Source organism: Sarcophilus harrisii, chromosome 3 (assembly GCF_902635505.1).
Source record: "Sarcophilus harrisii chromosome 3, mSarHar1.11, whole genome shotgun sequence".
Taxonomy (NCBI): domain Eukaryota; kingdom Metazoa; phylum Chordata; class Mammalia; order Dasyuromorphia; family Dasyuridae; genus Sarcophilus; species Sarcophilus harrisii.
Window position 1 is genome coordinate 609,279,527 of NC_045428.1, and position 27,875 is coordinate 609,307,401.

Consider the following 27,875-nt stretch of genomic DNA (forward strand, 5'->3'; position numbering starts at 1 on the left):
GAGTTGGTTGCCTGGCACAGTGGGGGTTACCTGGGGAACGGGGTCTGAGCTGGCTCACCTGAGGCACTGCTCTTAGGGGGAGCAGGGGATCATCTGGGTAATCTGGGGGGCTCCCAAAGGAGCAAGGGATCACTTGAAAGGAGGATTCACTAAGGGGGAGCCAGGTATCGCCTGGGGAGAAGCTTCCAGGGAGATCACCAGGCACACTTGGAGAAATGGGCTGGGGGAGGGAGCAGATTACTTAAGGGATCCTGGGGGAGCGGGAGATTACCCAGTGTACCTAAGGGCTCCCAGGATCACTGAGCATACTTGGGGGAATCACCTGGCTGGCAGGGGATCGCCAGAGGATGAGGGTGGGGGGAGAAGCAGGAGATAACTTGTAGCAACTGGGAGCTCCCGAGGGAGATCACCCTGAGCACCTCGGGGATCACTTGGGGGATGGGAGAGCAGAAAGCAGGAGACAACCTGACATACCTGAGATATCAGAGACTTTGGGGAAGGCTCACACGGGGGAGCTGGGGATCACCTGGGGAAGGCTTGGGGGGGGGGACGTGGGATCACCTGGAGCACTTATGGGATTACCTGGAGCACCTACGGGATCACCTGGAGGCTGGGGAGGGAGCAGGACAGCTGAAGAACCCAGGGCCCGGGGAAGCTGGATCCCCCCAGCCCTTGGGAAAGGGGGATCACCCCCCAAAGGGGGGCACCTGGGGGGATATTCCCTGGGGGGGGTACCGGGGGGAACGGGGCTCCCAGGGGGGGCGGCCCCCCGGGGCGGGCACTGAGCCGCGGGCGGGCCCACCTGCCGGGGGGGCCGCCTTGGGCCAAAGGGGGAGGCAGGGACAGGGCGGGGCGGGGCCCTCCCGGGGGGGCCGACCCCTGCCGCGGGGGCCGGGCTGCCCCCGGGGTGGGGCCCGTCCCCGGTCCCCGCGCCCCTGCCGGCTGGGGCCGGGCCGCCGGGGGCGGGGGCGGTCCCCTCCCCGGCGACCCCAGGTCCGGCGGCCGACCAACAGGGCGGGGGGGGGTCGGGCGGCCCGCCAATGGGGTTCTCAAGGACCCCGCCGGGGCCGGGGGCGGGGTGGAGAGGGGGGGCCCGGGGACGGGCAGCGCGACCACCAATGGGTGTTCTGGCCCCTCCCCGGGGTCGGGCTCAATGGACCGCTTTGTGCAAGGAATGAATGGGGGGCATTGTGATTGCCCGAGGCGGGGACGCCGGGCTCCCTGCGGAACTTGGAGGATGAGGGACCCTCCTGAAGCGGGGCTGGGGGCTGCGGGACTGGACCGGCTGGGGGTTGCAGTGACCGAAACCCGGGGGCTGGGGCTGGAGGACCGACCCGGGTCCCCGGGGGCTGGGGCTGGGGCTGGAGGATCGGGACTTGGCTGGGGGCTGGGGCTGGGGATCGGGACCGAAAGCCCGGGGCTGGGGGTGGAGGAGCGGGACCCTGGAAAGGGCGGGGGGGCTGAGGACCGGACCCCGGGGCCCTGGGGGGGGGGGTGGAGGATCGGGACTTGAAACGGGGCTGGGGGCTGGAGGATCGGGACTGAGCCAGGGGCTGGGGCTGGAGGAGCGGGACTGATGGGGCCTGGGGCTGGAGGAGGGACCTGAAAGGGGGTGGGGTGGAGGAGCGGGATGGCGGGGCTGGGGGCTGGAGGACCGGGACCCCTGGGAGCTTTGGGGCCAGGAGCTGAGAGACCTGGGTTCCCTGCGGAGCTCGGGGCTCTCCTGGCTGGAGAGGCTGCTGCTTAGACAGTCAGTAGACCCAGTAGCACGAATCCAGCCTGGCCTTCCTGGTCCCCTTCCACCTGGCCAGACTGGGCAGGGCTCTGCCAGCGGGAGTTCGGGGTCACTTCCTAGCCACAGAGATTCAAGGAGCGGGAGCTTAGAAGAGGTACATCTATTAGCTCCATCAAAAGGTTGACTAAGGAGGAAGGAGAGAAGAGAAAGGAGGAGAAAGGAGGAGAGGGGACGAGAGAAGAGGGAGGAAGGAAAGAGGGGGGAAGAGGAGAGGAAGGGAAGGAAGAGGAGGGGAGACCCAAAGAGGTGAATTAAGAAGCTCACTCCCTAATGGGGGAGACAACTGATCTATCCAAATTAGCTCTGCCAGGATAAACATGAAGGAGTGGTTAGAAGGTCTTTTGTGGGAGTGGGGGTTTTAGCTGGGAGCCGGAGGGACTCGGCTCCAGAACAGGGACAGCCAGAGAGAATGCTCGGAGGAAAGATGGAGCTTCCGGCTCTGGCACAGCCCAAAGGTCCCAGGATGGAAGGGGGGAGGGGAGGGGGCAGAGCCGGGTCCTGAAGGACTTTGAGAACCTGGAAGGAGTTTGGAGGAAGGGGGACAGTCTGAGGTGGCACAGGAGACCGGAAGGGCTGCCCAGGCAGGTAGGATAGAGAGGAAGGTGGCCCTTATCCAGAGGAGGTGAGCACGGAGTTTCTGGGCCTTGGAGGAGGGGAGCTTGGGGGAGAAGCACAGTGGAGAAGGGAAGTAACCGGGGCCCTAGGGGTGACTCCAATCCCAGAGGGGCCACATGTACACACAATAAAGGCAGGGTCTGGGACAGCCGCTCTACACAGAGAGGATCTGGTTCCTGCACCTTTGCCCTGAAGACTAACCGAGTCTTGGGGTCTAGAACCGAGGAGGGGAGGTTGTCCAACCTACACACCTCTTAGTGGCTTATTGGGAAGAGAGCCGCTGACAGGATGGACGTAGACAGTTCAGTGAGGAGTTACAAGGACTTTCTAACCCCAAGTCAGATGGAGGCTCAGCATGGAGGCCCTTCTCTGAGCAGAAAGGGAAAGAAAACTTGAAGCTCTCAGGGGCTGTGTTCTGTTCCAAAAGCTTGGTTCCTATTGCAGTCAAGGCTTGGGATAGCAGACAGCTGCTAGTTGTGGCATTCTGGGCAAGTCAGCTAACCTTTCTTAGCCTCAGTTGTTTCACCTGTTAAATGGGAGTAATAATAGCACCCACCCCACAAGTTTTCTATGAGACTCAAATGAAGACTGTGTTTGTATATAAAGCACTTTGGAAGGCTTAGATTATGAAACAAAAACTGATTATTATTCGTTAAGCTAAGAGTGAGGTGGTAAAAGCTAGTCCTCCCCCTGTAAGGAAGACCCAGCACCGCAACTGTAGCCGCCAGAAGAAGCCATACAGAGGGCAGCTTGATAGGCTCGTGCCCAGTGGAGCCGGCCTGTCGCTGGCCATCAGCTGTGGCCACGAGCCCAGGGGGCAGCGCCAATGGTGCCAGGACACCTCCACTTGGGCAGCAGAGACCAGCGCCTCAGAGACAGCCCCCCATTCCAGACTAGCAAAAGCAGACTGGTGTTATAGAGGTTCCCTCAGCACGAAATGGCCCTCGGTAATGTCCCGGGCCTTCTCTCTGTGCCCACTCTTTCCGCGGATGCTCTGGGTATCGGTGGCAGGGGACGTTCCAGATTGTTGCAGCATTCAATCAATCAAGCAACATCGATTAAGCCCCTAATAAATGCCGGCACAGGGGAAACGGAAAAGGCAAAAGAGAGTTCCTGCTCTCGGAAAGCTCACGGTTTATTGGAAGCGTCAACATGCAAACAAACAAATATATACAAAGCAAGTCCTATACAGTATAAATAGAAAAGAATTAGGGGGAAAGGCGCCGGGGTTCAGAAAGGCCGGGGAAGGCATCCTACAGGAGGGGGGATTTTAGTTGGGACTTCCAGGAAGTCGGGCAGCTCAGTGGTCAAAGTGCAGGAGAAAGCAGGCCCAGGGGACCATACCTGGGGAGGAGAGCTGGGATGGCCGGGAGACCTGTATCCCTGATTGCAGAATACCTGACAGGGCATGAGGGGCACCAAAAAGGCCATTGCAATGACCAGGGGGTGGAGATGATGATGCGTTGGGGGGAGGGGTGCAGGGGCAGAGCAGGGGGCATTATTGAGAGATGCTGCGCAGATAAACGGATATTGGCAATGGCTCCGACGTGGGACAGGAGAAGTAGCGAGGAGTCCGGGAGGACTTCTAGATTGTGGACCTGAAGGCATGGGGGGAATGGGGGATCCTCTTCAGTAAGGGAATTACTGCTGCTTTCTGGCCGCAATGCCTCTGTGTCATCTGGCTGACGATGAAAAACCAGCTCACTGAGTGGGGCTCGCGCTCTGTGCTTTGGGCGGGTGATGGGTCGTAGGTTTAGGACAGGCAGCCAGCTGGAGCTCATCCCATTTCTCATACGGAAAACTGAGACAGAGAAAAAGTAAGTGATTCACACGAAATTGCAGGACTGGTGAGTGGCGCTAAGATGCGGGGCCGGCTCCAGCCGTCCCTCCACTGGCCTCTTGGCCCCACAGAGGGCCCCGAACAGCCTGTCTGAGAGAAGCTACGGGTTCGGTCTTAGGGCGCCCTCAGGGTGATTTCCTACCGCTCTGCGGGAGGAAACGTGGCGCCGCGGCAGGAATGCCCAATCGTGGGGCTGGCCCTTCTCCTTCCTGCCCGAGCTTGGCCCCAAGAAGGCTGCCCCCAAACGATAAACAGAAAGGCTTCCACCGTGTGCCCCAGGGACGCCCCTAGGAAGCAGACAGCCCCTGGCGGCCCGGAGCTCACCTCTGACACAAGAAGATGCTAGAGGATAAACGCATGGCTCCTGGCTGGGAAAAGGAAACAGGCTTGTGGGGGCTCGTGCGTCCCGGCTTGGAGCAGCTGCGGACTCGCGGGGAGCCCAGAGCGCCGGGCGGCTGGTCTGAGAGCACCCCTGCTGCTCGGGTCTCCCCTCACAGCTGCCAGGAGCCTTGGGGGGGGGGCCGGGGAGGAGCCGCCCCGGGGCCAGCAGGCGCTGAGGAGGCGGCGGGGGACTAGGCGGAGCCGGGTTCTAGAAGCCCTTGTGTGAAGTCACAGGAATCTGGCTCCAGGCCCCCATGGACCGCGGGCTTCTTCAGCTCCTCATGGGTCTGAGCTTTGGGCTGGGTCTGGCGCCCCGCGCTTACGCCTGCCTGCAGTGTGAGGCCCCTTTTCGACACGCCCTGGCCAAGGCCCGAATGCGCCTCATGGCCCAGAACTTCCGCAACGAGCGGCTGAGGGCCCGGGCCCAGGCCCTGCTGCTGGGCATGGAAGGAGAATTCTTTGCCAACTATGCCACCCGAGCCTATATGGGGAGAGTGGGTATGGGGGAGAGGGCAGGGCCGGGGGGGGTCAGCAGCTGCTGCCCGCCTTCAGGGGGTGACAGCCCCCTCTCGCCCTTAGGACTTGGTCAGCTCATGCCAGTGGTGGCTCTAGCCCAGAGGAAGATCCAAGAAATGCAGGAGACCTACCTGACAGGTGAGCGGCCACTGAAGGCGAGAGGGACCCGAACGGGCCCCAAAACTTAGGGAAGTCCGTCCTAGGCAGGCAGGAGGGCTGGACCCCAGCCCGGGCCCTGTGAGCCATGGGGCTCTTGGCAAGGACCGGTCCCTCTCTGACCCTCCCAGGTGTAGGTGCTCCCTGAGGACCCTTTCCGGGCTGCATGGGGCACCCCTCCCCTAATCAGTTCTGCCAGGAGGTGGGAAAGCTGAGGAGGGAGCTTCCGGGCCAAGCTCCCTCGCAAATCTCGCCTTGTAGATGGGCCACTGCTGGACCAGCTGGTGAGAGTCCGGGGGGAGCTGATGAAGTCGCTGAAGAGGGCTCTGAAAGAGCATCAGCAGAAAGGTCCACGTCTTCCCCGCCTCCCCCCATCCCGTCCTCTCCTCCCTCCCCTCCGCACCCCCCAGCCCCTGACTGCAGAGGACACCCCCATTGCCAATGAAGAATTCCTGCTGGAAAACGTCCCACCCCCTGTCCTCTCGCCCTTGCTGAAGACCGGCCAGGAGGGGGGTCCACCCCGTCCCAGGCCGCCCAGGGCATTGTGGGAACTCGGGCCTTTCCTCTGACTCCAGGCTTTAAGCCACCTTGTCCTTTGATCCCGAGCCTCACCTGAAGCGCCATGCAAAACAAACTGAAGCCCCCTCCCCTCGACAGCCCATCCGTTTGCGCAGTCCTCCTGGATCTCGTCCCAGCTAAAGATTTCCTGCAATCAATGCCCGTGGGGCCCTTCCCTGCCTGGGGCTCTCTCCAACAGTCAGGAGCCTTCCCTGCCTGGGGCAGTCTTCAGCAGTCAGGAGCCTTCCTTAATGGGGCTCTCTCCAGCAATTAGGGCCCTTCCCTGCCTGAGGTTCTCTCCAGCAGCCAGGACCTTTCCCTGCCTGGGGCTCCCTCCAGTAATTAGGCCCTTCCCTGCCTGGGGTGCCTCCAGCGATCAGGATCCTTCCTGAATGAGGCTCTTTCCACCAGTTAGGGTCCTTCCCTGCCTGGGGCGCCTCCAGTAGTCAGGGCCCTTCCTGTATGGGCTGCCCACACCTCCCCAGCTCCAACCCCTCCCTACTCATTCTCCCTTCTCTTGTAGCCTGCGACCCCAACGCTTGCCGTGAGTCCTTCCGTTCACTTTTCGTATCTGAACCCCTCCCCCACATCATACTTTCTGGGAGCTTGTCCTCCCCTCCCCGGGAGCCCACTTGGTCCCTGAGGATCCAATTCCACCCCCAGCCCCCTTGACCCGGAATTTCCCACCCTCTCCATCCTGCACCCTCTGGGCGCTCCCTGAAGCTGGCAGGTGGTGAGTTCTAGCAGGGAAGGTGAGTGTGAGGGGACAGCGACACCCACCCAGCCCTCTGCCTTCTCCTTTAATTCTTCTCTGTCAAACCCCACTGTCCCCCAGGCTTCCTCACGTGCTTCTCTCCCGCCCCAATCTCTGCCTCCTTCACCTGCCCAGCGCTGAGGGTCTCTACCTTGGCTGCTGTCCAGCTCCCTGTGGTCTCCCCTAAGGAATTAGAAAACAATTACTACTCTCCTCGCCCATTTCCCTTTGATTTCTAATTTCCTTTCACTTCTCCACCTTTGTGTCTGTCTCCCTTTGGCTCTGCCTCCTGACTCCTTTCTTTCTAAGTCTGCCTTTCCTCTGTATCTTTCTCATTGTCTCTTGTTTCTGTGTCTTTCTCTTCCTCTCTCCTCTGTCTCTTCTGTCTCTCTCTCTCTCTCTGTTTCTCTCTCCTCTGTCTGGCTTGGCTCTGGCTCTATCTCTCCTCTGTCTCTACTGCTGTCTTTCTCCCTTTTCCCTCTGTCTCTGACTCTATCTCTTTGTCTCTCGATCCTGCTGTCACTGTCTCTGTCTCTCTCTACCCCTCTCCTCTGTAAGTCTGTCTCAGTCTCTCCCTCTGTCTGTCTGTCTCTGTCTCTGTCTCTCTCCTCTGTCTCTCTTCTGTCTCTTTCTGTCTCTCTCCCTTTCCTGTCTCTGACTCTCTTTATGCCTTTGTCACCATCTCTTCTCCCCTGCTTTCTCTGTCTCTGTCTCTCCCTCTCTTTTCTGTAAGTTTCTGCCTCTCAATCTCTGTCTGTCTCTGTCTCTGTCTCTCTGTATTTGTTTCTTTCTCTCTCCCCCTTCTTCCTCTGTCTCTTTGTCTCTCTGTCTCTGACTCTTTATGTGTTTCTTTGTCTCTCTCCCTCTCTCTTCTGTTTTCGGCCTCTCAATCTCTCTCTCACTCTATCTGTCTCTGTCTCTGTTTCTCTCTCTCTCCTCTGCTTTCTCTCTCTCCTTTCTTTCTCTGTCTCTTTGTCACTCTGTCTCTCTGTATGTTTCTTTGTCTCTGCCTCTGACTCTCTGTCTCTCCTCTGTAAGTCTCAATCTCTCAGTCTCTCTCCCCCTCTCCCTCTGTCTCTGTCTCTGTTTCTCTCTCTCCCTCTGTCTGTTTCTATTTCTCTCTTTCCTCTGTCTTACTCTGTCTCTATTGTTGTTTCTTTCTGTCTCTCTCCCTCTCTCCTCTGCTCTCTCTCTCTCCCTTCTTTCTCTGTCTCTCTGTATGTGTTTCTTTGTCTCTCTCTGTCTCTGACTCTCGATGTCTCTCTCTCTCCTGTAAGTCTCAGTCTCTCAGTCTCTCTCTCCCTCTCTCCTCTATCTGTCTCTGTCCCCCTCTCTCCCCCATCTCTGTTTCTCTATCTCCCCCTCACCTTCCCCGGGCTCCTCCTTTTGCCAACATGGTTTCCACCTTTGCCTTTGCTTTCTCCTTTGCTCAGCCCCCATTTCCCCCCGCTGCCATTTCTTCTGCCTTGACCTCTGTGCCCTCCTCGTGCCTCTCTCCTCCTCCTCCTCCTCCCTCCTCCTCCTCCCCTCCTCCTCCTCCTCCTCCTCCTCCTCCTCCTCCTCCTCCTCCTCCTCCTCCTCCTTTCTCCGAAGCCCTCCGGCTCTTGCTCCTGTCTCCCCCTCGCCCGATCCCCAGCTCCAAGCATCTCCCTGGTCTCCCTCACTCTCCCTCCATCTTCTCCTTCTAGCTTGACTTCCCTTTCGCGCCCCCCTTCCCCGTCTGCCCCCCCCCCCCAGCCGAACTTTGGCTGTTTCCGCCCCGCCCCCAGTCTTCCCCTTCTGTCCTCCTTTCACCATCCCTGCCTCTGGCCCCCTCCGCCCCTTTGATCTTCTCCAGACCACCTGGGCAGCCAGGTCCTTGACTGTCTGCACTGTAGCCGCATCTATGCCCGGTGTCTGAATCCGACCATATGCTTCGGTGAGAGGCGGGGTGACCCGTGGGTCCGGGGCTGGGATTGGCCAGTGTCCGACTGGGGGCGGGGCCGGGGGATCACAGCAGAGAAACGCTAACTGAGAGGATGGAGCCCGGCGGGGAGGCCGAGGCATAGATCGCCCGCACAGACGCGGGTGGGAGGGACGTGTGCGGAGGGGCCGGACAGACGCGGACGCGCGGGACAGATATGGACGGGACAGATGTGGACGGGAGGGGCAGATGCGGGTGGGAAGGACAGATGCGGACGGCGGGACAGATGTGGACGGGAGGGGCAGATGTGGAAGAGACAGACAGGTGCGCGTGGGCGGGACAGTTGCGGGTGGGAAGGACAGATGAGGACGGCGGGACAGATGTGGAAGAGACAGACAGATGCGCACGACCGGGCCCAGACTCCCATCTTCCTCCTCCTCACTCCCCTGTCTGGCATCCCTGCCCGCTCAGCGGACCGCCAGCCGCGTCTTGCCCTTCGCTACGAACTCCAGGGAATCCCAGTGAGGGACCGGATCCGGAAAGCCAGGATCATCGTGGTGTGCCTGGGACTCATCACTTTCGGGGTCCTGGCAGTCACGTGAGTTTTCCTACCTCCCACCACCCTACCCTGGTCAGTCCTCAGACTAGCAGAGAAACAAGTCGTCCTGTCCAGTTCTGGGTATGTCGCATCCCGATTCTAGGTTTTCCCCTCCGAGGAACGTGCTGGGGGCGGACCCCACGTTCTCTAAGTCACTCCCAGTGCGAACATCCCGCAGTTCGTTTTTGTGGCTCTCTGAGGAGCTCTGGGTCCGCAGCTCTCTTCTCCATCTCTGTCTCCCTCTCCCTTTTCATGTCTCCCTATATCTCTCCCCTTTGTCTCTGTCTCTCTTTCCCTGTCTCCCTTCTGTCTCTGTATCTCTCTCTCTCCCTCCCTTCTTCCCCCTTCTCTCTTCCCCTTGCTCTGTCTTTCCCTCTCCATGTCTACCTGTATCTCTCCCTTCTGTCTGTCTGTCTCCTTTCTTCTGCTTCCCTGTATCTTTCCCTTCTGTCCCTATCTCTGTCTGTTATCTCTGTCTTTCTGTCTCCTTCCTTCCTTCCCCCCTTTCCTCCCCATTTCCTCTGTTTTTCCCTCTCCATGTCTCCTATGTCTCTCCTTTCTGTCTGTCTCTGTCTCCCTTCTTCTATCTCCCTATATCTTTCCCTTCTGTCCCTATCTCTGTCTGTTGTTGTCTCTGTCGCTCTCTTTTTGTCTCCCTCCCTCCTTCCCCCTTCCCTCTCTCTGTTTTTCCCTATGTCTCCCTGCATCTCTCCCCTTTGTCTCTGTTTCTGTCTCCTTCTCTATCGTTTCTGTCATTATTCTATAGCGATTTCTAAAATCAGGGGACTCTGACTTGATCTTTACTCTCTCCCAGTTTCAGTATTCTGTTTCTAAACTGCTGAATGATCTGGACCAGTCCCTTCTCCAATTTGGGATTCGGTTTTCTCAACTAAGCAGTTGAACTAGATTATCTTTTAAGATGGGACAGCTCCGTGTTGTAGTGGATAAAGTACCCCAGAGTCAGAGGAAGGACCTGAATTCAAATCCAGCCTCAGACATTTCCTAGCTGTGTGATCCTGGGTAAGTCACTTGCCATGTTTGCCTCAATTGTCTCATCTGTAAAATAAGTGAGAGAAGGAAATAGTCACCCGATCCAGCATCTCTGCCAAGAAAACCCTAAATGGGGTCATGGAGACTTGGGCATCATAACAAAACAGCAACATTTCTAAGGCGCTAACCTGCTGTGTTCTGTGCTCTGAGGTCCCCCCTGGAAGCATTCTCTGCGTGCTCACATCTTTCTAGCCCCCCCGGGTCGTAGACTTTTGTCATCATCGGTTCCTACCCAGCCTGATTTTCGTGTGTCTGTGTTGCGTCTCACTAGGAGAATAGAAACACCTCGAGGGCAAGGATTCTCCTTTTTCATCTCGGTTCCTCCAGCACCTAACACAGAACCGTGTGGGAGCAGCCCTCCGAGCTCCTCCCAGCTCTTGGGAACTCCCCAGACTCGACATTCCGAGTTCTAGGGCCCCTTCCGGTTCCGAGAACCCTTCAGCCTTGGCATTTCACGTTCTAAGCCCCCCTAGGACCGACATTCTCTTGTTGAGGTTCCTTCCATCCCGGACATTCTGTGTTTTAAGGTTTCCTCTGGCTCCGACCTTCCATGTGCTAATGAGCTTACTTGGGATCTTGTAAAACTTCATGAAAAGGATGGGGGAGGAGGAAAACTGCCTTTGCCAATTCTCCAGACAGCAGACCCTACCGCGCAGGGGGGAAAGCGGTGGAGACGCGGAAATTAACTAAGGAAGGGGCTGACAGTCCACGCCGTGGCCTTCCGTGTCTAATGCAAATGGCCGGATTAGCGGGGAGCCAGGCAGACCTCGACAGGAGGAGCTGCGTCTCACGTCTTGGTGACTCTGAGGAATAGTGGGAGGAGATCCAGGTCGGGCGAACAGTTCTGAAAGGGCGAATCTTGTGCCAAAGGGACAAAACAGGGCGAAGGAGCGCCGAGAAAAGATGTATGTGTGAGGATACCCACGAACCATGGCGGAGGATTCTGGGTAATACAGACCATGGACCACGGCAGAAGCAGAAGGGCATTGCCTTTGGCGTGTATGATGGATCGCCCAGACAGGACAAAAACGTAGGAATTGGTGACCTGGATTAGATTTCTAGCGCTGAGCAGGGAGCCTTGGATCGGCTGGACGGCTGCAGAAGCTCTTTCGGCCAAGGCAGAGCAGCTGAGGGTTTCCTGATCTGCCTTTCAGATCATTTTCTCTTCCGAAGGTGGAACAGTCAAAGAGGGGGAGTCTGTTCTGGACCTGGTTTCTGGCCACGATGCAGACTAATACCAGGATGAGGCAAATAGGCAAAAGGGACGTTTACAGGCACTTGCTTGAAGCACCCAGAGATCAAGCGACTGAACCCACGCCTCCGCTCCCTGAGCTTGCTTGTTTAGTATGACGAAAGCCATCGCTAATTCCTATTTAGTTGTGATCCTGTTCCCAGGTGGGATCTTCGCTTTTCTGAGCAAGCAACGCCTTTTCTGGTTCCTCCATAAAAAGACAGTGTGTATCTATCACTGTGCTAAGGATTCGGCAAGGGAGCCTAATTAGAGCGCAATAGCGGAATCGCCTACCAGGTAACGGTCTCCTCGGAGCCTCCAGCCCGGGACTTCATTGGCCAATTATCGATTTTCTGCTATCCCTGCTGAGGATTGCCCTTTCCCGATAGGCTGCAGTACCCTCACTGGCCGCCAGAAGGGGCTCAGTCTTCAAAGCCTCGCCTGTGCCTCTGGGCCCAGAGTCCGGTAACAAGGCCCCCCTCCCCCCCTTGGGGGAAATGCCCCTTTGCTGCCCCGGTCCCAGATGAATCTAGGAGGTGGAATGGAATAGGGCGCCCAAAGGATTAAATTTAAAAATCTGCTCACCCCAGCACAGCCCGGAGGCCCCCCGGTCATTTAGCCCCAGGGCATTAGCAGCCATGGAGTAAGGGGAAAAGGGAACTGGCTCATACTCCTCCTTGGAGTCATTTGACTCCAGCTCCTTGCAAGTCCCCCTCCTATTTTTTTCTCAGATCATTAAAGGGAGACAATATAATCTCGACCACGCCCCCTCCGTAGTTTGCTGAAAGGAATGGGTAGAAAGGGGCGGAAGCTCCATCCCAGACTCAAGGACTAAAGAATAAAATCATGGAAGGCAGTGGGACCTTTGACTCCCTGTCTTGGGATCATGGACTAAGAGGGCAAAACAGCCTCCCTCAGCTCACCAGCTGAGGGCTCATCGGCCAGGTCTGCAGCTAGTGCCGCTGGCACAATCCTCATGGGGTTGCTGGCCATCCAGCCTCTCCTAGAATGGCAAGGTCAGTGGCAGGAAGATTGGAAGGGAAAAGGGGAGCCAAAGCATACAGATCATTTCTCCAGGTCTTCTGACTTCGGATCTCAGCCCTGAGATCAGATCCCTTCCGGGGTTTGTGGGATACTTTACATGTATGGTTTCTTTTGACTTTGTAAGAACCCTTTGAAGCAGGTCATACTTCATCATCCAGATGAGGAAACTGGAGCTAGTAGTATTGGAAACAGAACAGTCTTCCTGACTCCAGGATGAAAATTCTATCAGGCCGTACTGCCTTTACTACTAAGTTGCTGAGCTGGAAACTCATTCCACTAGACTAGAAGCGATTGCTCCATTTTTAGAACTGTGTCTGGGAGGTAAATCAGGCCTGATCTGAAGTATGTTCTCTCTCTTGGGATAACAGATTTCCCAGGGCTCAGAGAATGTTTAGGGAAGATCCTCCAGCCTAAGATTTTATTTTTATTTATGTATTTGTTCGCTTGTTTGTTTATTTTTGTGGAGGCAATTGGGGTTAAGTGACTTGCCCAGGGTCACACAGCTAGGAAGTGTTAAGTGTCTGAGGCCAGATTTGAACTCAGGTTCTCAGATTTGAACTGCACCAACTAGCTGCCACAACCTAAAATTTTAAACGGGAAACCTGGCCAAAGGAGATGTGAATGAAGTCTTGAGGACACAAAGAGACACTATTTCAATTAAGAGGAAAAGTGGTGGTGGTGGGGTGTCCACTTAGCCCAGGGCCTGGCACGCAGCAGGTGCTTAATAAATGTTTATTGATTGACTGATTGCTTGATTGGTTTGAAGATGGCAACAAGGAACTTACTGACTCTCATAGTTTGAAAAATTAGGTATAAAATATATGTCCAAGGGCCACTGACAGAAGGAATATGGAAATATGGCAGGGTCTCACTGAAGTGCAGTAGGAGGTGAAGATGATGGAAATGGCCAAAGTCAACAAAAAGGCACAGTGTGAAATTTTTTGTTTTGACATTTATGTGAGAGACAGAGAGAGAGAGAGAGAGAGAGAGAGAGAGAGAGAGAGAGAGAAGTACAGGGCTGGATTAGGAAAAACCTGGACAGGCTTCTGTGAACTGGGGCAAAATAAAGTGAGCAGAACCAGGAGAACATTTCCATACAGATAATCAACGGTGAAAGACTTAGCTTCTCTGGTCAAGACGGTGATTCCAAAGGACTCCTGAGGAAAAATGCTATCCACCTCAGAGGACTGATGAACTCTGAACACAGATGGAAGAATTTTTTTTTTTTTTTTACTTCCTTTGGGTGTGTTTGGGTGTGGGTATGTATTTTCTTTTGTAAAGGGGTTAATAAGGAAATACCTTTTTGCATGATGTCACATTTATAATCAATATCACGTTACTTCTCATTGAGAAGAGGATGGGTGGAGGTAAAAAATTTCTTACATATAATTGGGAAATGTTGAAGTAAAAAATATATTTAAAAATGTTAAAAGCGATTTGGCTTTTAAAGCCGTTAAAAAAAGACTAGTTCTTGCCAGGTATAGCTCATTTCTTCTGTTGATAGTTTAAAGTGTTTGATCAAAGGAATATTCAGAACCAGTCATGCCATTCCTGTGGAAAAGATGGAGACGGGGAGGCTAGATTTGGATAGAGACCGTGGGCATGGTCTGGGCAGCTGAACGGCAAGAGTTGAAGGAACGGGTTGACGGCTATCTGAGAGATCTCTAGGAGAGTTCCCCAGAGAGCTGGGTTTGGCCCTGGGCTGCTTAACACTTTTATTCAAGGCTTGGATTAAGCCAGATTGGCAAAAACCACAAAGCTAGAACAGTTGGAAAGTAGGGCTTCAGGAAACTCTTCCCTGGCTAGAATCTTGGGCGGAATCTGAGAACAAGAAGTGTGCCGGCGACACACGTGCCATACTTTAACTTAAGACGGAAAGGTCAGTTTCCCGAGTGCAAGCCGAGAGGCCGAGCTGGACAGCGGCCCGTCCACAATCTGGGGTTTTGCTCTCTGGGCCAGCCAAGAAAGCAAATACGGTCACTCTTGTGCAGGCTCCAGAGGCGGAGCAGGGCTCGGGCATGGTCCTGCCTCTGCACCCTGCTAGGGCCCCTCTGGAGCAACTGATTTAAGGCCGGCAGATGAGCCCAAGAACAGCAGGCCGTCCAGATCCTTCCACAGGAAGAAGGCTAAAAGAACGGCAGTGTTTTGCCCGGGGAGATGATTTGTTCACAGGGTGCATCTGACTGTCTTGAGGTATTCAAAGGGCAGAAGAAGGCTTCCATGGGTTCTGCTGGGCAGAAGGGAAGCTGCAAACTTCCCTGGAAATCTAGCCTGGGCAGAGAAAACTTCCGAACAGTTCCACTGGCGTTGCCTCTCTCTGCATTGGACTTTTGAGAACTGAACTGAAGTCCACAAGCATTGACTAAATATCGGGCACCACGTGACCCAGCGAGGACACAAGCAAAGAAAGGTTAAAATGGGCCCTGCCCTCCAAGAGGGCATATTTCAACGAAGACAAGATATGTAAAGGATCAGGTCCATGCAAGATGTGCACAGGAGGGGATGGGTGGTGGCCAGTTGGTTGCCCTTTGCTCTCGAAGAGGATCACTATGATTCACTACGTTAGAGTGGAGTTACCGTGGGTCCAACTGTGGCTAATCAGACCCATTCAAGCTCGGAGTGTTCTGCCCCGGGATGGGCACAGATAGTGCCTAGGAACGACTGGGTGGATTCTCTAATTTTGCACACTTTCTGAGCTACTTCAATGCTGCTTTGCTCATGGAAGCACAGCCCTCTCTGAGGAGAGGCCTTGAAACTGTCCTTGTAGCACTTTTGCTGGGATCACTTGTCCTGTATGAACTTTCCATAAAATAATCTTTTTGGCAAGTATACAGTTGGCAGTCAAACAATGTGGCCAGCCCAACGGAGCTGCAGTGTAGGTGGAACGCTCTGTGGTTTAGTTGGAGAAAGCACCTCGGTGTCTGGTCCCTTATCCCAGGTGATCTTCAGAATCTTCCTAAGACAATCAAATGGAGGCCATTCGGTTCCCGGAGTGGAATATTATCCAGGTGTCAAAGGCACACAACAATGGCTCCATAGACCTTCAATTTGGTAGTTGGTCTAATCCCTCTCCTCTCCCACACTCTCCTTCAAAGCCTCCCAAACACTGAGCTAGCTCTGGCAATGTGTATATCACTCCCTTATCAATGTGGACATCCCTGGAAAGTCGGCTGCCAAGGTAAGGCCACAGCCTTCAGAACTTCTCCACTTGCGATAACCGATGGCTACACAGACAGATAATGTGGTGCTGGCTGATGGAGCACCTGGGTTTTCTTGGTGTTAATTGTTAGTCCAAAATTAGCAGGAGCAGCAGAGAATCGATCCATATTTTGCTGCCCCTCAGCTCCGGAGGCTGCACTGAGGGCACAGTCATCTGCACCCAAAAGGTCCCGCCCATTCTCCCTCCACTCCCGTTCTGGCTTCTGGCCTTTTCAAGGAGAATTTACCATCGGTGGGGTAGCTGACCTTGATGACCATTATTTGTCCTCTGAAGGCATTTACAACATGGCTGAAAAGCATGGGACCCTTGGAAGGGAAGGTGTTGGCAGCTGGAGGCCAACAAGGTCAGCCTCGAAGGAAGATTTAAGAGGCGGAAGTGAGGAGATAGGGGATTCCAGGCCTGGGGCCTGGCCAGTGATGGAGCGCTGTGTGCAAAAAAGTCAGTCAGTGTTGGGGAGGGGAATATGTTTTTTTTGTTTTTTTTTTTAAGTCCCCAAAGAGACCAGGCTGGGACCAGGTTCAGAGGGGCTTAGAATGCCAACTTGAGGGCTTTGATCTGACTCTGGAGGAAATGTGAGCCTGGACTTTCTGAGGAGGCAGGCGATGGCCTGGCCGGGCTGGCTGTCCTTGGATAGACATGATGAAGCTGCTTTATGGGGAGGGGAAAGGATTAAGGGGCAGAGAGAGGGGGGTGGTCCCAGTGAGGATGAAGAGCGTTGGGGGTTATAAAGCAGAGGAGAAAAGTAATGATAGCGGGCAGGACCTGGGGAAGGAATTTCAGAGTTCACACTCTTAGGAGCTTTTTTTTTTTCTGAGTCATTTTTCAGTCACATCCAACTCTTCACGACTCCATCCGAGGTTTTCTTGGCAGAGATGTTGGAGTGATTTGCCACTTGGCACATAAGGGCAGAATATTAAGATCAGAGATGGGACTGATCGTGCCCTTGTGGAGCTGAGGTGGGCTCGGAGGAGCAGGTCACAGGAAGGGAATAGACCAAGGAACAAAGAGGTTGAGATGTTTGAGGGAATACATGTATGCCGCAGTCCTCTTGTGTGAGGGAGCAGGAACTGGAAGGGGGCGAGAGCTTGAGCCAAGAGCTGATCTCATCGTGGAAGGATGCAGAGATCTGCCCACCCAAAAACACAGGGGGTGTCCAACAGTGTAAATAGCAAGGCCTTTGCCTGCTGCTCCAGTGATTGGATGGGAAATGTGAGCTCTCCCGTAAGCACCAGGCCCGGCGCCTTCAGCGCCCACAGATAATCCGCTCATTCTGCTCGGGCAGGTAGAGCTCGGGTGACGAATAGCTTTCGATGGCCTTCTGGAATTCCTGTTCTACCAGAATGCTGCTGCTGTCGTTCATCCTGCTCTATTATGTCCTGTCTTGCCTCAATGTGAACCAGGAAGAAAAACCAGTTTTGTGGCGGGATCTCCCTCTGATGCCATCACGCCGAGGAGTGAGATTGTTTCGGTAGTCCCCCCTCCCGAGCCGCCCCCAATCGTCAGCTTCCTGCCCGATGTCTTCACCGGCTCTTTCTTCTGTTTAATTACAGGTCTGGATTCCCACACCTCTCCTGATTAATAGCCTAGTGGGAGAGGGGCGAGAGTTTGTCTTTCTTTGACTAGTGAATTTCCCAGACTGGGAGACTCCCTCTGCCAGGGAAGGCTGGCGGCACCTTTACGGTCTTGACTCGGAGAGTTGCCCTGAGTATTGAGAAGTTACATGAGTGGCAAGGACCACACAGTTGGCACATAGTGGGGCGGGCTCTTAGACTGACTCTCTTTGCATCACTGTGTCTCCCCGTCATTGGATGAAGCACAAATATATATGTACAAGTGCAATTATTTCCACAGCAATCACCTGGTTCGCAGATCCATCTGATCTGTGATATAGACTGCTTTCTCTTAAAGGGACCCTAGTGCCCTGTCCAGCTACCCTACTGTATTTGATGGGGGGGGAGGCACATCGACTGCCTAAAAGCATTTGTACCATCCTGTGGACAATAACAATAACCAGCATAGTTCAGGGCTCCCAAGTCGGCAAAGAACTTTACATTGTATCCTCCAACAACCCTGGGAAGGAGGGGCCTGTCGTTATCCCATTTTACAGAAGAGGAAGTTGAGGCAGATAGAAGTCAGCCTGCTCAGGTGGGAGGAGGCTGAGGCTGGATCTGAACTCATTACCCATTGACCCATCGGGCAATGCTCAATGCTGAATCTGAGAACAAGAAAGTGCCGGCTACACACGTGCCATACTTTAACTTAAGACGGAAAGGTCAGTTTCCCGAGTGCCAGCCCAGAGGCTGAGCTGGACAGCGGCCGGTCCAGAATCTGGGGTTTTGCTCTCTGAGCCAGCCAAGAAAGCAAATACGGCCACTCTTGCGCAGGCTCCAGAAGCAGAGCAGGGCTCGGGCATGGTCCTGCCTCTGCACCCTGCTCGGACCCCTCTAGAGCATCCAATTCAAGGAGGGCAGATGAGCCCAAGAACGGGAGGCCATCCAGATCCTTCCACAGGAAAAGGGCTAAAAGGCATTGGGCTTGTTCTAGACCCTACTGAGCCCCTCAGCACAGCGATAAGGGCTAGGAGTAGGAGCTGCGTTGCATGAGAACTGGAGCAAAAAGGGCTGCTGCTTCCCTGTCGCTGGAGGTCCAAAGGACTATGCTCTGTGCCCTCACTCCCGCTCCCCATCCGGCCCTGAAAGGTCCAGGGATTAGCAAAATGGCAGATTATCTGCGGTGGAGAAATAGGGAGCCATTTGCGTAGTCTCATCAATACGTCCAGGGTCGGGCAGCACAGGCGCACCCTCTCTTCCCTCAGAGGAGGGGGTCAGCGGCTGCAGAGCGGCCTGGCCGACCCCCAGCCGCGCCCCGGTACTACTTCCACACGCGGCGTGGACCATGGGTCACGGGCGGGGGAGGGCGGCTCTGGTTCTTGGGGCTGCCCCGGCCCCCCACGTCCCTGCCGCGCTCAGACAGCCGCGAAAAGCGTCCTGGCTGCTTCTGGAGCCCGGAGCACCCGCCGGCCTCCACGAGGACTTTATCAGGAGGGCGGGTCGCGGTGTGGCTGCCAGCGCGTCATTGGCTTCAGCTGCCGGGGATAAGAGGTAGAAGAGGCGCTTCTCCCCCTGCCCCTGCCCCCCCTCCCCCTCTCCCCTTCTGCAGTCTGGCCTTCTCAGCGGCAGCTCTTCTCTGCCCTCCTCAGGCTGGTGACGTAGGGGCAAAGGTTTAACAACCGGCTCTCCAAGACCCGTTCTCCGTCGCCATCGGCCCCTTACTCTAGGGAAGCGTCCAGGGTCGCCCACTGGGAGGTGATTAAGGCCAGACTCAGCGGGCGCTGCGGGGCCACCTCGCTGCGTTTGCCCGCGTCTGAGGGGTCGCGCTCACGCTGAAACTGGCCCGTTCCCAGCCCTCCGAGGCCGGTGCCTCTGGCCCCAAAGCGCCGCGGGCCGTGCTCCGCGAGGGCATTTCCTTCCACCGTGAAGCACTGTGGGAATCCGGCAGCTCCCCAGCCAGCTTCCTCCTGTTCCTTGCCAGAAAAAACAAGGTGCAGTCCAGCAAAAGTACGCGTAGCACATGAATAGCGGCGCCCTCGGGGATCATTCGTTTCTGAGCACAAAGAGCCTCCGGGGATCATTATCCAGGCCGCAGGAGCCGCTGGCTTGGACCCAGAGTCCCTAAAGTAATGTCACGGCATGGGCCAAGGCGGGCGGGGAGGGGGGGGGGGCGGCCCTCTGTAAGACATGGCACTGCCTAACGTGGCGGCTGCAGAAGGGCCAGCACCCGGCAGTGCCGCAGGGCTGCCGGAGCACATGGCCACAGGACACCAGCCCTCAGTCAGGAGGACCCGAGTTCAGATCTGGTCTCAGGCACTTAACACGTCCTGGCTGTGTGACCCTGGGAAAGTCACTTCGCCCCAATTGCCTCAGCAAAGAAACAAGAAACTGGAGTAGGAACAGATCCTTGAGGGGGCTATTCAACTCTATATTATTTGTGTTTTATTATATTTTGTTTCTTTAAACATTTCTCAATGACATTCGACCTCGCTGCGGGGCCTGAGTAGGCCACCTTTGCTGTGGCAGTGTATCACACACGTGTCTTCAGCGAGGGCGGTCTGGTGCCTGTGGTAACCGTGCCCACTGCCACCGCCCAAGCCACAGCCAACCGGTCCTGTCTGCAAGGTCCCAGAGCTTCCGAAGCGACCCTAGAAATCCTCAGGCTTCCTGGCCACAGTCCCAATTCTGAATTTGTAGATCCCAGACCGGCCTGCTGCTTTCCTCAGCCTTTGTGGGCATCCTCCACCCCCTGGGGAAGGAAAGAGGCAACATCGACACCCAGTCCTTTCTTTCCCTCTCGCTCAGGCAGGGACAGGGCGGCTGAATTCCCAGTCCCTGCGGGCACCACACGCGGTGCCCTCGGCCAAAGTAGCTGCTGCTCCTTTTGGGGGCTACTGTGGGCTCAGAAGGGAACCAGCTGCTGGTGTCTCAGATGGACACGTCTACATCATTCTCTGTGAGCACCCTCTTGTCCCTTCTTCCTCACTTGCCAGCACTCGGGTGCCTCCTGCCCCTCTCCTCCACTCCTGGCTCATGGGCTGAGGTGGCCCGGCTCCTGCCCACCGCCGACCCAACTCCTGCCCACCGCTGACCTGCCCAGTGCCCAATGCCGACCTGCCCAGTGCCCAATGACCACCTGACTCCTGCCCACCGCCGACCGTCCCCCTTCCCTTCCATCTCCTCCTCAGATCACCTCCTTTTTCCATCATCCCAACTCTGTCAGGTACTTTGTCTCTCCTTCTCACCCGGCTCCTTCCCTCTTGCATTCATGTCTCCTGAAAAACCGGAAGACCCCTTCCTGGATCCCTTTGTCCCTGTTAACATCTCTCCTGCCCTTTGTGGCTAAACTCCTGGAAATGGCTGCCGCGCCTGCCCTTCTCTCATTTGGTTCTTAACTTCTTACAATCCGGCTTCTGACCTTATCTCTCCATGGCAGCCACTCCCAAGGGACCCATGATCTCTCAGCCGTCAGATCCAACAGCCCATGCTCCTCCTCCTCGGCCTCTGCAGCCTTGGACGCTCTGGATGCCTCTCCTCCCGGGGAGTCCTCCCTGGATTCTCTCCTTGTTCTCTTACTAACCCTTCTCCTTCGCTGGATCTTCCCCCAGACCATGCCCTCTAACCTCATGGGGGGGGGGGGGTCCCTCAGGACTCTGCCCTGGGACCTGTTTCTCTCCTCACTCTAGGTGACTTGGTGATCTTATTAGTTCCTATCTATTTAATGACCAGCTCCATGCTGTGGTTCTCAAGCCCACTTATCCTTCCCCAGGCTCCGCTGCCTCCAACCTCGCCCCTCCCACTGCCTCGCAGTCACCTTGAACCAGCTGAGCAGTAAACGTGTGAAGTTCAATATGCACAAAACAGAACTGGTCTTGTCCCCTGAGCCCCTCCCCTCTCCTACCTTCCCCATTACTGTGGAGGACACCCTCATCCTCCTAGTCCCTCGGCCATCCTGGACTCCTCACTGAACTATTACTCCCCCCCCCCCCCCCCCCCCCCCCCCCCCCCCCCCCCCCCCCCCCCCCCCCCCCCCCCCCCCCCCCCCCCGCCCCCCCCCCCCCCCCCCCCCCCCCCCACCAGCCCATCCTCTCCTAAGCGGTCAAAGAGCTCTTCCTCCGGTGCTGGGCTAACCGCATCACCCCTTTCCCCTGGGCTCAATACTCTTACAAAGTGCCAGTGTCTCCCCGTCTCTCCCAGACCAAATTCTCTGGCTTTCCAACCCCCCTCTAATCTGCAGGTTCTGCCTCCCCCATCACCTGCCCCAGCCATAATGCTCCCTCCTCACCCCTCCTGGCTCCAAGTCTCCCGGGGAATCCTGCTCTCGGCATCAAGCCTGTCCCAATTCCTCTCAATTAGCTCATCCTAATTTCTTTTTACCGAGTTTGTAGGTTGTCTGCCCCCCCCACACACACACATACACACTGGACTGGAAGCTCATTGAGAACAAGACCGTCTTTTGCTTTTCTTTGTATCCCCAATACTTAGCACTGTGCCGGGTATGCAGTAGGCGCTTAATAAATGTACGGGGTCCGACCTCTTGGAAACCGCTAGGCAGAGACTGAGAAGTTTGGGTGACTCCGTTAGGCTGAAAAGGGCTGTGAGCCATTCTGTTGACTTTTCGGGACCTTGAATATCCTTGGGGGGCGGGGGCGGGGGGGCTCCTGTCTTTCGCATTCTTACTATGGTTCACCTTGCCTCCCAGTGGCTGCCAAGATTCCGTAGCGAGACTCTGCCCCCTGGCGGGCGTCCCTGGGAGCGCGCCCGGAGCGCACGCAGCTGCATCGCCGCTTGGCACCTCCGGCCGGTCCGAGCTGCGGCCAGAGACGCCACAGAAGTGCTGGAGCCCGCAGGTGGGACATAAAGGCTCGCGCCCTTTCTCTCCCCCCTTCTCAGAGCCAAGTGGGAGCTTCCTCAGCTGGTCTTGTAGCCAAGTCCGGGCTACTGACCTTCCCAGACAGCCGGTGCCGGGGGAACGGCTTGAGATGGTTCCCAGCCGGCCAGGAGCGGGCATGGCGGCCAACTTGGGCGCGCTGCTGGGTGGCTTCTTAGCAACTTCAGAATAGCGGCTCTCGCCACTAGTCACCGAGGACCACCGAGGCAAGGAGGCTTCCCGGTGACAAAGCTGACACCGGCTGACGGCGCCCATCTGACGCCCGGCTCCCTGAGTGCCCCGTCAGCGTCCCCGGCGCCACCCTCGGCCAGCGGGGTCTCGGAGGGGCTCGGAAGGGAACTGAGAAAGGCCCCGGCTGAGGCTGCTAACGGGATCCTTAGCAGAGGCGTTTACCTGCGCAGCGGACAAAGCTTGTACAGCAGAAGCCCACATTTCCACGTGAGACTCGTTTGAGGCAGTGGAAGTTGCTTCTGCTTCCATCCATGTTCTTATTCCGCGTTTCCACCAAGGTCCAAGCTGGTGGTTACCTCGGGAACGCACGTGGAGAAAGAGAGCTCAGGGGAGAGCCGCTCCCGAGATCCCCGGCCCAGAACATGCCGTCCTTTCTCGGCACTCCTTAGCTCTCCTCGCGCCCTTCTCTGGCTTCTCCCCACAGCCCCCGGCCCTTGGTGACTCTCCGGGCCTCTGTTTTGGGGTTTCCTTGGCAAAGTGCTAGAGTTGTTTATTTCTCCGGGTGCAGTTAAGCAGGTTAAGTGCCTTGCGCAGCTGACGAGTGTCTGAGGAAGGATTTGGAGGTCGCGTCCTCCCGACTCCAGGCCCGGCACTCCCTTGGGGAGTGTTCCCTGAACGCTTCGGCGTCGCCGGCCAGAACTGCACCCCCAGGGAGAGAAGCAGGCAGCTGAGACCCCGTGTGGCTTGCTCCTCCTCCACACCCGACAGTCTCAGAACTCAGGAGGAACGGCCTGTCAGGGGAAAGGACCCCGGTCTGTGGACAGAATACGGAGCCCAAGCACTGGGGGCGGGACAGGAGGGAACGTGAGCGAAGGAGAAGTCAGTGAGCAAGCACTTATCGTGATGGGCAGGAAGAAGTGAGACGGTCGCGGCTCTCGAGAAAGTCCTGTTCTAAAAGTGCACGAGCCAGTGTATAAACGTGTGCGCGGACAGGCATGTAACCCTGATGCTTGCAGACTGCATATACACATAGGTACATGTGCACGCACACGCCCAGTTAAAAGTGCCGGATAAGCATCAAGTGCCTGCTGTGCCAGGCAGGGGCTAAGCGGGGGCCACGTGCCCTCCCTTATGAGATGATGCTGGCATTGAAAAAGTGCTCAGGAAAAACCCACCTGCCAATAGAAGCAAAGGGGGGCAGAAGAGCACGGGCACCATCGCCACCTCCCTCAGGCCCGGGCACGGGCTGGCGCCAAGCCGGCACCGCTGGCCATTCCTGGCACCCGCCTTCACCCCCGCTTCTTTGTCCCACGTCTGGTCGTCTGAACGGCTCTTTCCAGCCCACAACCAAACCGACTCCATGACGCTGCGACCCTAGGCAAGTCCCCTAACTTCCCAGGGACTCAGCTGCCTCATCTGTACAATGGGTACAGCCATTTGGGTCAGGCCCGTCCCTCCATGACCCCATGTTGGCAAAGACACTGGAGAGGACGGCCAAGTCCTGCTCCAGCTCGTTTTACAGATGGAGAAACTGAGGCAAACGTTCCGAGACTTGGGCAGGGTCTCGCAGCCCGTAGGTGTCTGGGGCTGGATTTGAATTCAGTGGCGCCCCCAGCGCATCCAGCCGGCCTCCAAGGGGCTCTCCAGGGCCGGGGGAGGAGAGAAGGGCTGCTGCGGGGCGGGCGCCCCTTGTGACAAGCGGGCTTCCTCCCCGCTCGGCTCAGGGCCTACACCTACAGGAGTAACCGCCGGTTGCTGCGGGGATACAGACACCTGGAGCAGGCTGCGGTCGAGTGACGTCATCGCGCTGAGCGCCGCGTGATTGGCCGATTCCGGAGGGGGGCGGGGCGCGCGTGAGATTTTTAATAAAGAGTTGATGAGATTCTCTTCCGCGTCTGTTCCGCGGTGCCAGGGGTCGGGCGCCCCCCGCCCCAGCCCTGCCTCTTGTCACTGACAGCTTTGTGCCCCTTGCCCCGCTTCCCAGGACAGACCCGGACCACGCTTCCCAGCAGCCACCGAGGCCCGATTCTGCGCCTCGTGACACCCGGGAACCAAAAGGCCCCACGGGCCCACAGCTGGAGCCCCTCAGGGCTGAGACCTGGAGCCCCCGGGACCCAGAGCGGGAGCCCCCGGGACCCAGAGCGGGAGCCCCTCAGGGATGAGACCGGGGGAGCCCCTCAGGGCTGAAACCTGGAGCCCCCGGGACCCAGAGCGGGAGCCCCCCGGGACCCAGAGCGGGAGCCCCTCAGGGATGAGACCTGGAGCCCCCGGGACCCAGAGCGGGAGCCCCTCAGGGCTGAGACCTGGAGCCCCCGGGACCCAGAGCGGGAGCCCCTCAGGGATGAGACCGGGGGAGCCCCTCAGGGCTGAGACCTGGAGCCCCCGGGACCCAGAGCCGGAGCCCCTCAGGGCTGAGACCTGGAGCCCCCGGGACCCACAGCTGGAGCCCCTCAGTCCCGGCCCGGAGCCCCTCAGGGTTAGACCTTGAGAAACACTGCCCCAGATGTCTTAGAGTCTAGCCCCGAAGTCCTAAAAAGCCAGTCGTTGGCTCCTCCAAGATTCAGGGGAGGCTGACCCCAGGGGGCACTGCCCACCCCCCTCAAGGGCACAGAAGGGCTGGCGCCTGGCCCTGCACAAAGACCAGTTCAGGAACTAAACCTGGGGTTGTGTTTACAAAGCGCATAGTTAATCATCTTGTTAAGAAAGCCAGCGCGCTTATTAATAACATAGTGGTCATTTCTCAGAGCAACAACGCTTCATGGCAGTGGGCTCACAGTTCTGCGCCCTTAGAAGAGCAGGTATTCCCAGGGGTGGCAATCAGCTCCAATGGGTTCTCAGTAATGAAGAAAAGACTGTTACAGTGAGAGGTGGGCTGTGTTCTTGGGGCGCATGACTTGGATCTCCCAGATCTTAGTCCAAGAAATATACCAATTTCTATATCACTTGTCTGACAAAAGGCAGAATCCACATTTTCCCCATCTGTCTGAGCAAAGACAATGAGCAGGAACGCACCCCTTAGGCCAAATTTAAAATGTTTTTTAGTGTCTTTGGCTAAATTTCAGCCAAGTCGGCTGGCTAAATCTCCCCTCACCCTTTTTATTGTTTTCTCTTTTTTTCTGGTTATACATGTACATCAATTTTTTAATGCACATTTCTTTATGAATCATATTGGGAGATAAAAATCAGAACAAAAGGGAAAACCATGCAGGGAAAAAAAAGGAAAAAGAAGAAAAAGTGAACATAGCATGTGTTATTTACACTTATTTTCTACAATTCTCTGTCTGGATGCAGATAGTGTTTTCTATACAAGGTTTATTGGGATTGCCTTGGATCACTGAACCACTGAAAAGAATCAGTTCTGTTAGTCATTGCACATTGTTCCTGGTTTTGCTTGTCTCACTCAGCATCAGTTCCTGTAAATCTCTCCAGGCCTTTCTATAATCAGCTTCTTCACCGTTTTGTTCAGCCATTCCCCACCTGATGGACATCCCCTCATTTTCCAATTCTTTACCACCACAAAAAGGGCTGCTACAACATTTTTGTACATGTGGGTCCTTTTCCTGGCTGAGTTGTAAAGAGAGATTTCCCCCACTAGTTTATTTCTGGATGAGGAAGTAGGAATGGGGGAAAACTATGGTTCTGTTACAATAATTAATTACTAAAACAAGAGAGAAATAATCATTTCTCTTAATGAAGAGGTGAGCAAAGAAAGCACCGACTGGTATCAAAAGTATTGCAGAGGAGCAGCTAGGTGGCACAGTGGATAGGGCACCAGTTCTGAAGTCAGGAGGACCTGAGTTCAAATTTGACTTAAGACACAACACTTCCTAGCTGTGTGATTCTGGGTAAATCACTTAACCCCAATTGCCTCCCCCGAAAAAAAAATGTATTACAGATCAGAAACTTCCACCCAGAAAAGACTAAGTCAATCTCTAACTATATAAGTAGAAACTCAAAGAAAAAAAAGAAAAAATTCTACACAGATTACATAAGTACAAAATTTATAAAAATTACATGAAACAAAATTAAACAAGTCATAGAAAATGAAATGAAAGCTCAATGAGTAACTTAGAAGAGAAATGAACATATCCAATGGGTAAAAGTAGACTAGATCAAATAGAAATCAATGACTCTATGAGTTATTTGCCATGTAGCACTCCATAAGGACTCCAAGTTGGAGATAAGTGTTCTCTCTGACATCCCAGAACTCCTTGGTTTTATAGAATAATAATATCCCATTATCTCCATATAGTTTGTTCAGCCATTCCCCACCTGATGAACATCCATTCATTTTCCAATTCTTTACCACCATAAAAAGAGCTGCTACAAAAACTTTGGGGTTTTGGCCTGTCAGTTGGTAGGGATGCACAATTTCTCCCATTAAGATGCAACGTCCACACCGTGCTGACATCGAGCAGCATCTTAAGAAGAAAGTCTGAAGTGCTGACCGTGAGGGCTGGCTGGATCACCTGCGTCAGGACCTCTGCGCAGATCTCCGGGTCCAGATTTAAATTAAAAAAAAAAAATACAGGACCCAGAGCCAATTTTGATTTTGACACAGATGCTGACACTGAGGGAAAAGCCACTAGGAGTCTATCTCCTTGAAGGCTCTGAATGTCATTAATAATTTCATCATGCATGTCGCTCTCTGTGTCAACCCAATGGTAAGGGCCAGCCAATCCCTGAGGAATCCCTGAGATCCCAGCAGACCAAACAGGACCTCCTTGCTCTGTGTCTGGTGTCATCAAACAGGAGAGCAAAATCCAAGCTCCAAGCTCTGGCCATGACACCCCTGGGCACCTGCTGACGTACCCCTTCTCAACCCTCTAATCATTTCATTAAAACTGAGGGTCAGACCCCAGGTTCCCAAGAGATATAGGCCTCATATCCAGCTGGAAGACGATTTCCATCACCTTTCTTATAGATTAACACGGTATTTGAAAGCTGCCGATCCCCTCCCCCCCACATATTCAGCTGATCAGTCAATCAGTATTAGGCACCTACTTACTATGGGCCAGGTGTAGGTAAGTGGCTCAGTGGATAGAATGCAGGGTATGGAGTCAAGAACACTCATTTTCCTGAGTTCAAATCTAATCTAAGGCACCTAAGACTCTGGGCGAGTGGTTCAAGTCACTTGAACCTTTTTGTATCAGTCCCTCCTCCATAAAATGAACTGGAGAAGGAAATTGCAAGCCACTCTAGAATCCTGGCAAAGAAAACCCCAAATGGAGTCAGACATAATTAGAATGGACCAAGTCTGTGCCAAATGCTGGAGATGGGAAGAGAGGCAAAAGGCAGTCCCTGCACGTAAGGAGCAGAAAGACTAGTGGCGATCCAACCTTAATCCAAACAAGCCCAGACGGCACCCATTGAGGTGGGGAAGATGCACCAGGGCTGGCACAGGTCTTGCTGAAGGACGTTGGCCGAGACTCGAAACAAGTCCGGAGATAGAAGTGAGAAATGTTCAGAAATGGTTGTTAGATATGTCCCGTCCCCCATCCCCACCATCCGATCAACATGTAGGATCCCCTGCCGGCGCCTTGGGCAAACCCAACCCTCTCCGGGGGCAGATCTCAGCCGGAGTATTCCAGCTCCCGACTCG

The 27,875-nt window shown here is 55.4% G+C and overlaps 2 protein-coding genes across 2 annotated transcripts; one reads left to right on the forward strand and one right to left on the reverse strand.

The window, feature by feature from the left end:
* Positions 1–4,840: 4,840 nt before the first annotated feature.
* On the forward strand, positions 4,841–24,155 carry IZUMO2 (IZUMO family member 2). The gene is made up of 7 exons (XM_031964104.1): positions 4,841–5,129; positions 5,211–5,285; positions 5,565–5,651; positions 6,385–6,405; positions 8,453–8,533; positions 8,990–9,116; positions 23,998–24,155. Exons 1-7 carry the CDS (start codon positions 4,886–4,888, stop codon positions 24,068–24,070), a joined length of 708 nt encoding a protein of 235 aa, XP_031819964.1. The 5' UTR covers positions 4,841–4,885; the 3' UTR covers positions 24,071–24,155.
* Positions 19,609–23,950, reverse strand: LOC116423066. Its single transcript, XM_031964105.1, has 2 exons — positions 21,746–23,950; positions 19,609–19,960 (listed from the first exon to the last, which is right to left on the reverse strand). The coding sequence occupies exons 1-2, from the start codon at positions 22,355–22,357 to the stop codon at positions 19,934–19,936; spliced, it is 639 nt and encodes a 212-aa protein (XP_031819965.1). The 5' UTR covers positions 22,358–23,950; the 3' UTR covers positions 19,609–19,933.
* Positions 24,156–27,875: the final 3,720 nt, after the last annotated feature.